At 48.0% G+C, this 12490-nt stretch overlaps 1 protein-coding gene across 7 annotated transcripts in view; it reads left to right on the top strand.

The window, feature by feature from the left end:
* The window catches only part of AFAP1L2 (actin filament associated protein 1 like 2), a 54813-nt gene extending 42323 nt beyond the window's left edge, over positions 1 to 12490 (top strand). For 2 of the 7 annotated variants that reach the window (XM_072340029.1, XM_072340024.1), the window contains 15 exons: positions 430 to 513; positions 2129 to 2334; positions 2871 to 3050; positions 3581 to 3670; positions 4325 to 4409; positions 4728 to 4832; positions 5345 to 5556; positions 7244 to 7389; positions 7701 to 7812; positions 8392 to 8628; positions 8720 to 8897; positions 9041 to 9208; positions 9679 to 9860; positions 9988 to 10116; positions 10782 to 12490. In XM_072340029.1, coding sequence (XP_072196130.1) covers positions 430 to 513; positions 2129 to 2334; positions 2871 to 3050; positions 3581 to 3670; positions 4325 to 4409; positions 4728 to 4832; positions 5345 to 5556; positions 7244 to 7389; positions 7701 to 7812; positions 8392 to 8628; positions 8720 to 8897; positions 9041 to 9208; positions 9679 to 9860; positions 9988 to 10116; positions 10782 to 10808 — 2141 coding nt within the window. In that variant the 3' untranslated portion in view covers positions 10809 to 12490. The remainder of the gene's footprint in view (positions 1 to 429; positions 514 to 2128; positions 2335 to 2870; positions 3051 to 3580; positions 3671 to 4324; positions 4410 to 4727; positions 4833 to 5344; positions 5557 to 7243; positions 7390 to 7700; positions 7813 to 8391; positions 8629 to 8719; positions 8898 to 9040; positions 9209 to 9678; positions 9861 to 9987; positions 10117 to 10781) is intronic. The other 5 variants (XM_072340031.1, XM_072340028.1, XM_072340030.1 and 2 more) reach the window with 3 other exon arrangements.

Here is a 12490-nt window from a genome sequence, read left to right as displayed (position 1 = left end):
AGCTTCGCTCTGTTCCCTCCTGGGCTGAGATGTGTTCAGCTTTTATCGTTCCCTTCCTTTTGCTCTATTTGCATAATTGAAGGCTGTGATAAGAAACAGGAGTGAAAATGCAAGTGGTGACGAGACTGCCAAGGGAGCAGCCACGATTCCAACTGAAGCAGCTCAGCTGCACTGGCAGATTTTAATTCTGATGATGGTGACCCTTTTTTAAGGAGAATCCTCTTGTTCTGGGGGGGAAGATGAGCGCACCCCAGACCCACTGTACCTCTCCAAAGGCCACACATTGCACCCTGTACTGACATGGGGATGGGGCAGCACTGAGCAGTGGGGGGAGTGGGGCCGAGCCAGCCTGACGCCCTTGTTCTTTGCATTTGCTTATCTGTGGCTTTTTCTCTTTGTTTCCCTTTCTCTTTGCTTCTGACTGTGCAGGTCTTTTTGGTAGGCTTGCTGCGGCTGGACCCAGGCCAGGGTTGCAGGTTACTGAGGGTGTTATTTATGCCACGATAACAATGGGTACGGCATGCATTCAAACCTGAAGCACTTTTCCATTTTGTTTTTATATTTTTAAAAACCTAATTTTTAGCAAAGAAGACCATCTGCTCCCCCTGGCACTGCCCAGTACGTGCATGGAGGACAATCACCTGGCCCCTCACTTACCCACACTGGTTATGCACCAGGCAGCTGTTGGCTCAGGAAGCTCTGGGATGTGGGATGGCTGGGCATTCCCACATCACTGCCACACAGGGAATGATCCTTAGAGTGAGGCACCCAGCTCCCCTGGCTTCCCAGGAACAGTGAACTTCTGCTCCAAGTGCCTGTGGACACGGTCTAAATATGGATAAGGCATTGGATGTTAATATTTTCCCCTAAAAGATGAACCGATACACTGCACATATGGAGTTACTGAGCCAGCAGGGTGCTGTATTCAGACTTTGAAAGGCAGTAGTGGTTTTTTAATAGATTTTCTTAAGTGGTGCAGCTTTGTGCTGATCACTTAAGGGATGCTGCAGGATGGGACTGGGCATAGGACTGCAGCTTCTATTTTAAAAACAAACCCAAGTTAAGCAGTGTGCTTCACTGAAGTTCTTAATGCTTTTTATCTCTTTTCTTCTTCTGCCCCCTCCCACTAATCTGACAATGTTACCTTCTATAGATAATAAGATTTGGTGGGTGTCATTCAATTCTGATTAGAGAAACGATGGTATTTCTTGGTTCTGTTTGATAGGGTAAAACTGCAAAACTACACAGACAGTGCCTGAATTTTACTGTCTTGCTGAGTGAGCTTAAGTAGCAGTGATAGGCATCCGGTCCTGTGAATAAAAGCTGCACTGTAAATACCAGCAAAGCATTGCAAATTCCCTTGCAGCCAATAGGACCATTTTTGCTGTTTCTGATGAATCTGATGCCAATGACCAGCTGTTCCCATCAGCTGCTATAACCTACCATTAGAGCTGAGCATTGAGAATCTCAGCTCATCCTGATAAAGGAGCAATCAGTTTGAGAATGAACATGGAAAAATGTGATTGCTATTGTTTACAGCTGCCACTTATGACTCATTCTTGCTGCTGCAGCAGTGTTACTTCAGAGCCCCTTGCTGTGTCCCCTTGATGCTGAGTGGAGGTTTGTTAGCCCAGTGAGGGAAAGTGGAATGACATCTCAAATACAATAGATCCTTGCTTGTTGCATGGCTTTGCAAATATCATTTTTACTTCTGACATTCAGAGGACAAGGGATGATTGTAGCTTGCTATTGCCTTAAAATTGTATTTGGCTTGCAGTGGAAAGCAGAGAAAGCAAATTGGCAGGAAAAAAAGCAGCAAGCGTCAGAAAGCATCTAAGGGAACATTCCCAAACTTGTGGCCAACTGAGACGTGTCTTTTGAGTGTTTGCTGACTGAGACTATCAGCCTTAAAATACTGAGATTGGTATTGATCTAGGAAAAAACAACAACAATAACAACAACAAAAAACAATCTATAAGGGTTGTTTTCCTATTGATTCTCTTCTGGTAGGATATCCTCAAAAAACACGTTCCTATGCTTGAAGCTTTTGCATGTCTGAGTGTGGCTGAGGTAAGCAACAGGCCCAGGGTTGTCTTAGGGCTGTACTGAAGCTTTGCTTTTGTTATAGAAGATGGTGAAGCTGTTAGCAGCTCATATGAATCCTATGATGAAGAAGAGAGCAGCAAAGGCAAGTCAGCAACCCATCAGTGGCCATCCACAGAAGCCACCATTGAGCTGATGAAGGACGCCCGCATCTGTGCATTCCTGTGGAGAAAGAAATGGCTGGGACAGTGGGCAAAACAGCTGTGTGTCATCAAGGACACCAGGTTGCTGGTGGGTAAATCCTCACTGCCTGCCTAAAACTACCTCTTTGAGCTGGGGAGGGGATAATGCCTTAGGCCATGCTGACAAAACACCTCTGGAAATAACACTTCAAAAAAAATAATCCTGTGAATGTAGGGATGCTGTTCCATTTTCAGAAGTGACACAAACACGGGGTGGCAGAAGGGATCTAAGGGTTGCTGGAATCCCAAACTCCCAGATACCTAGAGTTCTGTTTGGGAAAGCTTTCTCAAGTGATTAAGCAGAAGGGATGCTAAAGCCAATGGCTAACCTCATACTTGGCCAGCTAGTAAGAAGTATATGAAATTATTTATACGTATACATTGGAATGTGTCTGCATGTATATGTAGGGGTGACCTGTGCGTAGACTGCATGGCTAAATGATCTCTCATCCCTATAGGACCTAAACCTTTGGTGCACTTTATGCATGTGGTTGCACTGAATGCCTTCCAACAGTCAGTTCATGCCAACAAGCAGAAGGCAAGGCTCTTCTTGTCTCTTACCTGACTTCCATCTTCCCTTCCCAGTGCTACAAGAGCTCCAAAGACCACAGCCCTCAGCTGGATGTGAATTTGCTGGGCTGCACTGTCATTCACAAGGAAAAGCAAGTGAGGAAGAAAGAACACAAGCTGAAGATCATCCCTATGAATGCTGATGTCATCGTGCTGGGGCTGCAGAGTAAAGATCAGGCAGAGCAGTGGCTCAGGGTCAGTGACACCTCTGGGGTTTGCCCAGACCTTCACCTGCCAGGGAAGGCAGGTCCCTGAGCTGCATTTCCTTCAGGCTGCAGTGTCAGTCGTACCTGCCTTATGTGCAAGGATGTTCTGCTGCCTCCATGCATGGGAGGTGGCTCAGCCTCTGCTTCTCTCTGCGCCAGTGGCAGTGTGAGCATTGTGAGAGTACACCCACCTGTGCAGGGAGTAACTGGTAACTAGAGAGAGCCTTCTGGAAGGGTCCTGTAGGGTTATTGCCTCAACTCCTTGGTGATGCAGAAGGAATATAAAAATGAGGGGAAATGTGGGAGGACTAAATGCCTCATGGTCCTGTGTGGGGTTGTGTATCTCCAAGGGACGTTCTTCTTGCTTAATCCCAGCAAGACCATATCTTATCTCTATCCTATCCTTGCGTGCTCTATCTCCTTCCTCACTAAAAGCCCATATACAAATACAGCACCTCATTTTCATGTCTGGGTTACTGCAGGTCTACTCACCAGACATGTTTTCTTTCTTCTGTGCAGGTAATCCAGGAGACCAGTGGTCTGCAGTGTGAAGGCGGCAGTGAAGGCAACCAGTACATCCCGGACTCACAGCGTCTCAATTACCCAAAGGTACACTTGGTCTCTACAGATAGGATAAACAGCACTGTAGTGATGACATTCCCACCCTATCCCTTTAAGTAACAGTTCTAAGTGCATTAATTTTGTTCCAGCAGAGACTGATAGAAATGTAATCAGCCTTCTGTGCTAAAAGGAGCATTACTGGAACAATCTTACTTTCCTTTGAAGTCTTAAACTTCTTGCTGCAAATTTCCCCCAGAATTGTTTCAACACTGGACTCCCTTCAATACAGGGGAACAGCTGCTATCTTACCCTGAAGGGAAGTTGTGCTTAGCAGGAGTTTTGGAAGGGATATAAACCCCCGAACAAGAAGGCTAGAGACCATCTCTAGTCGATGTTAAGGTGGCGCTGCCCTGGTAGCAGCTTGTTCCAGAAGAGTGGAAGGAGAAAGAAACCTTCATGTTGGACAGCCAGAATGGGTTTGTTTGGGCACCTGGCCATGTCTTCTGCCCGTGTCCTCTTATAGATACTTAGAAATGTGTGATCTCGAATCTGTGGCATGTCTGGTTTACTGGTGTCAAATCCTAACCTGTGGGTTTCCTACCTGAACATTCCCTGTCAGAAAAGAGGTTCCCTGGGGTGAGTGCTTGCTGGAAAGGCAGGCTGCGTGTGTCTGCAGAGCTGACGTCCTGTGCTTGTTGGCAGGTGGACCTCTCCGAGAGGTACTCTGCAGCCTCAGAGAGCGGCAGCAGCACAGATGGGCATCCTGAGGCGGTCGAGACAAAGGATGGTAAAAACTCCCCCTGGGAACATGGGGAAAGCGTGCCACTAACCCTGCATGCAGCAGGCTTCTGCAGCTTCTGCTGCCTGCTGCTGCCACCCTGCACTGACTGGATGTGGGATGAAAACTGTGTGTGAACTTGATTTCATTGCTTTTTTTTTTTTTGTATAATGAATTAGCAGCTCAGAGGTTCTGTGTGTGTGCACCACAGTGCTGTGTTGCATAGCTGCAGTGCAGGGAGCTTTGGGGCAGGACACCCAGCTGGGACAGTGGGCTGCGTGTCTGTGAGTTTGAAAAGTCATACATGTTTTGTTTCCTTTTTGGTAGTTAAGAAGAAGGGCACAACTGGCCTAAAACTAAGCAACCTAATGAACCTCGGGAGGAAGAAATCCAGCTCTCTAGATAGCCCGGAGAGATCTCTGGAGACTTCAAGTAAGTGATGTGAGTGGTGTGCGCTGTGGGGTGAGCACCTGGCTGCACTATGCATCAAGTTGCCCCAGTGTAGGAGGCAAAAGGGCCACTGCCTACTCGGTTCATGCCAGTAATTCTGTGCACTTTTACATGTTGAGGTGACTGTGTTGCAGGAAGGGGCTCACAGGGTGACTCAAGAAGAAGGGCAAATAATGCCAGACATGCACACAGTATCTTGTGCTGCTCTGCCTAGACAACAGTCAGGAGGTGGGATTCAGGTGGGAGGAGACTGTGAAGGTCAACTAAAACTGGGACTAATTTTGTCCAACCACATGTAGCCAGCTTGCTTCTCCAAACTTAACTTGAATTTCAGGTGTCCCATTTTCAACAGATTTTCAGCCCTTTCAACCTGTCTTGCATGGCTCAGGACCACTCACTTTTATTTTTTGCTCTTTGTCATTGCTTTTGGCAGTGATCTCAGAACCCACCTGTAGGATGCACAATACAACTAGGTAACCTGTGCTTGCTTGCAGGTTACCTGAATGTGCTAGTGAACAGCCAATGGAAATCCCGCTGGTGTCAGATAAAGGATGGTCACCTCCATTTCTACCAGGACAAGAACCGAAGCAAACTGGCTCAGCAGCCCCTAAGTCTGGCAGGTTGTGAAGTTATCCCAGAGCCAAGCCCCGATCATCTCTATTCCTTCCGCATCCTGCACAATGGGGAAGAACGGGTCATTCTGGAGGTAAGGTGTACATCTATCTCCATATATGTTCTGTTTTAGCTTGGGTGGCATAGCAGGCCTGAATTGTCTGCCTGCAAGCTAAATGCTTTCAAGGTCCTTTAGAGGAACCTTCAGTCCAGCAAAACTGAGCCTGAAGTGTCCAACTTTGGTTCACCAGTCCACAGTTGCCTAGAAGGTGTCCTGGCAGGCAGTCCAGGCTGCCTGTGATGCTGGCATCTCCAGAGGACCATTCAGCCTTCATCTTAGGCACTCATCTTAGCATGGGATGAGGGGTCCTCTGGAGGTACCCATCTCTGTCCGCTGGCTGCAGGCTAAGCTGGGATGATTAAGTTATACAGGACACATCTTAGATAGTTAATGTTTGATGAGAGGGGTGTCACTTCAGGGATTTAGTTCTGTGATTAAGAGGAATAGAGAACTTATTCTCCTGAAAACAAGAGCTTTTAGCCATGGGTTATGAGTGCATTCCAAGTAAACTGATCACAGATCTGCTCCTGAAAGTAAATTCGTCTCCATCTGTTACTTTCCTTTGCCTGAATCCAGCACTTCTTATCTCTAATCTTAGTTCTCTCTGACGAAAACAGCATGATTATAGTAGGAGGTGGACAATGTGAGCCATTTCCTGTATTTTTCCAGTTGGTGGAATATTTATAGCTAAACAACTGACTTTGAGTGGCTGCCATGATGTTTTTAGGTGTTTTTGTTTAGCCTCTGGTTCAGAGTACGTCTGTGTCCAAGAAATTTTGCCTAATGACAGACGTGAAGAGGTACTGAGAAAGTGTATGTTTTGTGAATGGAAGAAACTGTATTTTGTTCGGATGTCAGACTCAATGTACAGGCTCTGGCTGGCTTCCCTGGCACTGAATTCTATGCTAAATAAAACAGATTTGGAAGCTTAAAATATACTTTCCAGTTTGGGATTCACTTACCCTGAATTTTGCTTTGTACTTGCTGCTCTAATGCTTCAAATCAAAGCAAAACATGTCTGCATCAGCCCACTTCTTGCTTCAGGTGGAAGTCATCCACTACTGGAAAGTACATGTAGCTATTTGTTAAATCTGACTTCCAGGCACAATATTTAACGTTTAATTTTGCAAAATGTCAGGCTGTTCCCTGTGCTGCAAATTTGGTACTGACTGTGTTGTAGCTCTCTTTGAAGTTCTTCCCTGACCATACTTTAATCTCTCCCCTTCTCTTCTTTGCTATGACCCCGGGGAGGCTTTGGGTCTCTGGGTTAAGGAATGCACGGCCTTTGCTGTGCTTGTGTTTGGAAATCATGTTACTGCACTCTGCTGGTCTAGAACAGAAAATGCACTCTTCTCCCCACAGCTGGCTCCCTGAAAGTATCTTCAGTTCCAGAGACGTTTTCACTTTCATATGCAACTGAGTTGCTCACCACTGCAAGAAAAATGCAGACTGACTTCACATTCTAGGGAAGAGAGGAGCTGCATTTATATCTCTATGTCCCAAATTTGCAAATCAGACCATGTACAGAGCAGTACTTTTAATTTTTTTTATTTTAATTAGCCTCAGGTTTAATATAATAAGTACCCTGCTGTTCATCTTCCTCCCTGCAAGGCCAGAGGGCTGCCAGTGAAGTCCCCTACAAAGGCTAACTTGGCAGGAGCTGTGGGAGCCCAGAGACTCTGCTGTAGCTACTCATAACATCTGTCTGGTCACCTCACAGGCGAAGTCCTCGGAGGAAATGGGCCACTGGCTGGGGCTCCTCTTGTCTGAGTCAGGCTCAAAAACAGACCCAGAGGAATTTACATATGATTACGTGGATGCTGACAGAGTCTCATGCATCGTGAGCGCTGCAAAGAACTCTTTCTTGTATGTATGGGGAGCCACAGGGTTTCTTGGCTGCTGGGGGAGTGGGGACCAAGCTGGACAGAGGTCCTTATATGCTTCAGTTACGGGTGCAGCTTGATTGCTCTCTTTGAAAGCCAATGCAAGAAAGGACAGCACTTGTCCCCATGTGATGCATTCAACCTGTGCATTGCTGCCATGGGGAAACGGGCATGTACCCAGGTTGGTGGGGCTGGGTGTGCAGAGCCTTAAGCACAGATGTCCCAAAATTCAGCACAGTGTGAGGATGCAGCAAGACCCACCCCCTTATAGGATGTCCTGTTACCTGTTCACAGCCTGATGCAGAGGAAATACTCCGAGCCCAATGCCTACATCGACAACCTGCCCAAGGGGAAGGTAGAGCAGGAAGAGCTCTATGATGATGTGGATCTGCCAGATGTGCCAGTGGTAAGGTGCACCAGCTGGGAAAAGCACTCGGGGGAAAGGGAGACCCCCAGCCCTTGGGGAAATCCAGGCTTTTGCAGGGGGCGGAGAAGTGGTCAGTGATGATGAGCTGCTGAGAAATGTGGGAGGTTTCCAGGAGAAACTCTAAGATCTGCAGTTATGTACAATGAAAGCCCACAGTTTCTGTCTGCTAACAGCACAGATGATTTGGTGTCCGGGTTCTCTGGACCCTGTTTTACCAAAACTCCTCCCACTGCAGGAAAGCCATCCTGTAAGGACAGGGTGGGCGCTTCTAGGGACAAGGGCTTTGATCCTAGATCCACAAAACACTGAGATGCCCACGTGAGGCTGCTGCAACCACTGGACAGATATAATGAAGGAGAGTGGGGGTGACTTTCCATACACTTTAAATATCCCTTAAGGAATAACTTAGAAAATGGGGTTGTGAGTCTATTCAGTCATGGAAGAGTTTATGGAAAGCATCTCGGATTGCCTGACATGCACTGCTCTTCAGTGAGACTTGGCCTGTGCTTCTGGCTGCAGCAGATGGTCTCTTTTCATGGGAATGTCCACCTTTTGCAGGAAGAAGTACCCAAGAGTGAGAGCAAGCTGGAGGGGGACCAAGACAGGGTGTACCTGGATCTCACCCCAGTGAAGTCCTTCCTGCACTGTGCTGGCAAGAAGCCAAGTCAGCCCTCATCCCTGAGCTCACCAGCTCTAGAGAGGGCTGGCAATAAAACTGCAGCAGACAGCACAGCTGAGACAGCCCCAGTGGATAAAGACACCGAGCCCTGTGAAAAGGAGGAGACCTCAGAGCAGGTATTTAAGTGTGGTTTGGGGCCAGAATTCAGCAGAGTTCTGGTTCCCCAGTGCATCATCCCACCTTCTTTTCCCCTATCTTCTGCTTCAGAAACACCCAGAAAAGCCAGAACCTGAAGAGCCACCACCGCAGATGCCCACTGTAAAAATCCAGACGCAGCAGCAGAATATCACCTTCCCACAGACCGCCCCCGAGCCACCAGCAGGCTCTGTACCAGTGGGCAGCCCACAGCTGGGGCCCGCACACCGACCCAAGATGCCACTGCCTGGTGAGTGGGAAGCTCTGCCCTGCAGTATACAAGCAGCCTGCTGAGCCTCCTAAGACTTAACACAAGTCTCAATCATTTTTGACTGCACATGCCTGTATTCCTTTTTGCTTTTTCCTTGTCTGAGACGGTCATTGCATTTTCAGTGGCAGCAGTGGAAACCAAGCTGGGCAAGAACAGGACAGAAGCAGAGGTGAAGCGGTTTACGGAGGAGAAGGAGCGGCTGGAGAAGGAGAAGGAGGAAATCCGGGCTCAGCTCACCCAGCTGCGCAAAGAGAGGCGGGAGTTGAAGGAGATGCTTGCTGGTTGCACAGGTAGAGCCAGGCAAGAGGCAGCGTGCAGAAACAAGTCAAGGTGGGGACTATGGGGGTGAAAGAGGTGACAGACCTTGGACAAGAAGGGTCTTTGCAATTCCATCACCAACTTCAGGACCAGAGGCACACTAACATAAGATCCACTGCCAGGGGAATCAGTGCTGTAATAGTGGAAAAGAATGGACCCTGAGCCCCCCTGTTTGTGTCTCGTGACATGGGAGGGACAGGCAGGCCCTGTCATGAAGGCATGATTTGCCTTGATTCTGTGGCAGCCAGGATACACTTAGCACTCTGAGCTAGACCGCATCACACTGGAACGGGAGCTGGCTCTGCTATGGTCCATTCTGGGGCAAAATATAAGTAATATGTACAGGAGTTATGCAAACTCCTGTAGCTGATCCCCGCTCCCCCACTCACCTCCAAACTCTCCCAGTTTCCTGCAGCCATCAGCACCTTACCTGCTTTTACAGACAAGAACCTGGAGCAGAGGCTGAAGGAGATAGATGAAGAGTGCAAGAGGAAGGAGAGCCGAAGGGTAGACCTGGAGCTGAGCCTGGTAGAGGTGAAGGAGAACCTGAAAAAGGCCGAGTCTGGTCCTGTGACACTGGGCACCACTGTGGACACCACGCATTTGGAGAATACAGCCCCCCGGGTAGGTTTCAAAGTCAGTATTACATTAGTGTTGACTGTGCAGCTTTTCTACCACGTAGCGCTGAAAAGGGCAACAATCTGTCTCCATACAATGAAGTCAGTTATGATTTCCATTATTTTTGTTGCAGACTCAAACAAAACCTGCCACTCCAGCAACTAGCACAGAGAGCTCACCAGTCAACTCAGCAACAGCTCTGAAAAACAGGCCTTTGTCTGTCATGGTGACAGGGAAGGGGACAGTCCTACAGAAAGCTAAGGTAACGTGCCAGTGAGTGTATGGGGTAACCTCTGCTCCCTGTCCTGGCAGCAAGGCAGCCCAGCAGGGATGGCTGTGGTCAGGCTGGGTGTTTGGGAAGCATGCTGACCCATGCCTCACAGCAGCCTGGCTTTCCTCTGGCTTTTCCACTCAAGTTTGTTCTGACTGTGCTTTAAATTAATCGGTATAACTGGAGCTGAGCCACGCTGCTTGTGTTGGCAGCAATACTTCCACCGAAACTGTGCTGATATGCATTTGAGGTTTTATTAGGAGGCAGTGTGACAGTCTGTTCCTGGGAGGTTCCCAAGCAATATAGCTTGCATCTCATGGGGTTTGAGACCACATCTCCAGTGGCTGGAAACAGCAGCCCAACATGGCCAGGAGCAGCTTCAGTTCTCCACTGCTCCATCTGGAGTTTTCCTTACTATGTTCTATCTTTGTCACAAAAGAAAGACACTGGCTGAGCCTCTCCTTTGCCTGTTGCACACTATCTCCATCCTGCTCATGTGCAGCAGTGCCTCTGCTGCCTGGAATGGGAAGTCTGTAACAAAAGTAGTCCTCCCTGACCTGCCGGGTAGCCAAAACCACTTGGGTAACAGATGTTCAGGCTGCTCCTGAGCTTCTTAGGTTTACCATTTTGACTAATTCACCTTTGTTCTTTGGCAGGAATGGGAGAAAAAAGGCGCAAGTTAGAAGTACAGTTTTCTGAGATGGACTAAAGACTGGAACTGCCCATGCATAGAAAAGGGGATTCGAAAACCAGTAGGTGGATGTTGGGTGTGCAACACAACCCACACCAAGCGCCTCCTCTGCCTCACACCACCTGCTTGGATGCAGCAGTGGAGCCAGCAGCTGCTGCTGCTACCACTTATCCCAAACAGTCTTGCTCTTTCCAGACAAGTCCCATCACATAGCTAAAACAATAACAACCGGTGGCAATCCTTGCATCAGATTCTTAACCCAGTTACTGTAAACAAGAATGTTACTGTACATAGGGGTGTTTTGTGTATTTCTACTCTGAAGGCTTATTGATGAGTTATTAAGGTTTCTATATTAGTGACAGTAGTGAGTTCAGAACGGGCCTCTGCTATTCTTCATACCCCCATGGTTTTCAGCCTGTCATGGTAAATTGCAGCCAGCTAAAGTCCCACCTGTCTTGCTGCTGGCCATCCCTTGGCTGCAGATCATCCAGATGTCCAGGCCTGACTGATCAGCAAGACACAGATGAGAAGCACACAGGCACCTGTTCATCAGGAAAGACCCTCTCAGCATAACAGGGAACTAACTGTACATACACATGCAGCAAGGATTTTCAGTGACCAAATGCATCACACCACAGGTTTAATGCTACCAGCCTGTGGTAGGGTTGATTTTCCAGAATGTGGAGGAGGATCCCTGCTTACCTTCTCATGCTGTGTTACAGACTGGGGGAACCAAGGGCTCTGGCCAAAAATGATCTTCCAAGCAGAGTCACTAAAAGTTCTTGAGGATCTCGATCTCCTTCACCCAAGGAGCTTGTTCTGAAAAAGAATAATCATAGCTGAGGGCTTGTTAATGATGTACTGAAGTCCTTACCTGCTGGATGAGGATGCTGGATCCTGATGCCCTTTCTGAGGGGGAGGTAAAGGTATCTCTGTTCTCCTGCCCTAGCAATCAGCACCACATTGCTGATGCTCTCTGGTCCCTGCAGAGCCACAGCATAGCCCATAGCAACAGCTGTACATCGCTAAACATCCCTGTGGGAAAGAGCCCCTTTGCATGGGTTCAGGTGGGTGCTGTACCTGCTCTCCTCCCTGTCTCTGGACAGCTCTAGCTGTCCTGGTGCTATCACCCTTATTTCTAGATCATTAAAACTTAACATAGCCTTTGGATGCTGTGTCCTGCAAAGCTCATCCCTCTGCTCCGTGGCTGAGCTGTTCAATGAGATAGATTGTGTGCCTGGAACTGCTTAAACTTAAGAGACATTACAGTTCAAAGAGAGGCACAGATAAATCCATCCAATTGGAGCTTCCCCTCCAAAGCACAGTGGAGGCCACAGACACCAAGAAGCTTTTGTTTTGCCCCATCCTAAGCAGTTAGGAGCTCCTGTCCCAACCCTAAGCACATACACAGCACCACACTCTCCCCATAAATGCTGCTGTCTGCTAGAGCTTGTCCAGCTCTCTCACAGCTGTACCCAGCTATGATGGATGAGAGCGCTGTGCTTTCTGCCCTGTTGGCTCTGCTGGGTGGTAAACACATTTCCCAGACAAGAATTGTTAAGTAATGTCTCTGCATCCCCATTGTTTTCTTAACTCAAAGCATTTCCTTTGTTCTAACTGTGACCTATAAAAGTGGCGCTTTAGAGGGTTTTATAATAAAATGTTGAATATATT

The sequence above is a fragment of the Excalfactoria chinensis genome, chromosome 6 (genome assembly GCF_039878825.1).
Source record: "Excalfactoria chinensis isolate bCotChi1 chromosome 6, bCotChi1.hap2, whole genome shotgun sequence".
NCBI lineage: Eukaryota > Metazoa > Chordata > Aves > Galliformes > Phasianidae > Excalfactoria > Excalfactoria chinensis.
Note: the sequence above shows the minus strand (reverse complement) of the source record. Positions and strands in the feature narration are given on the sequence as shown.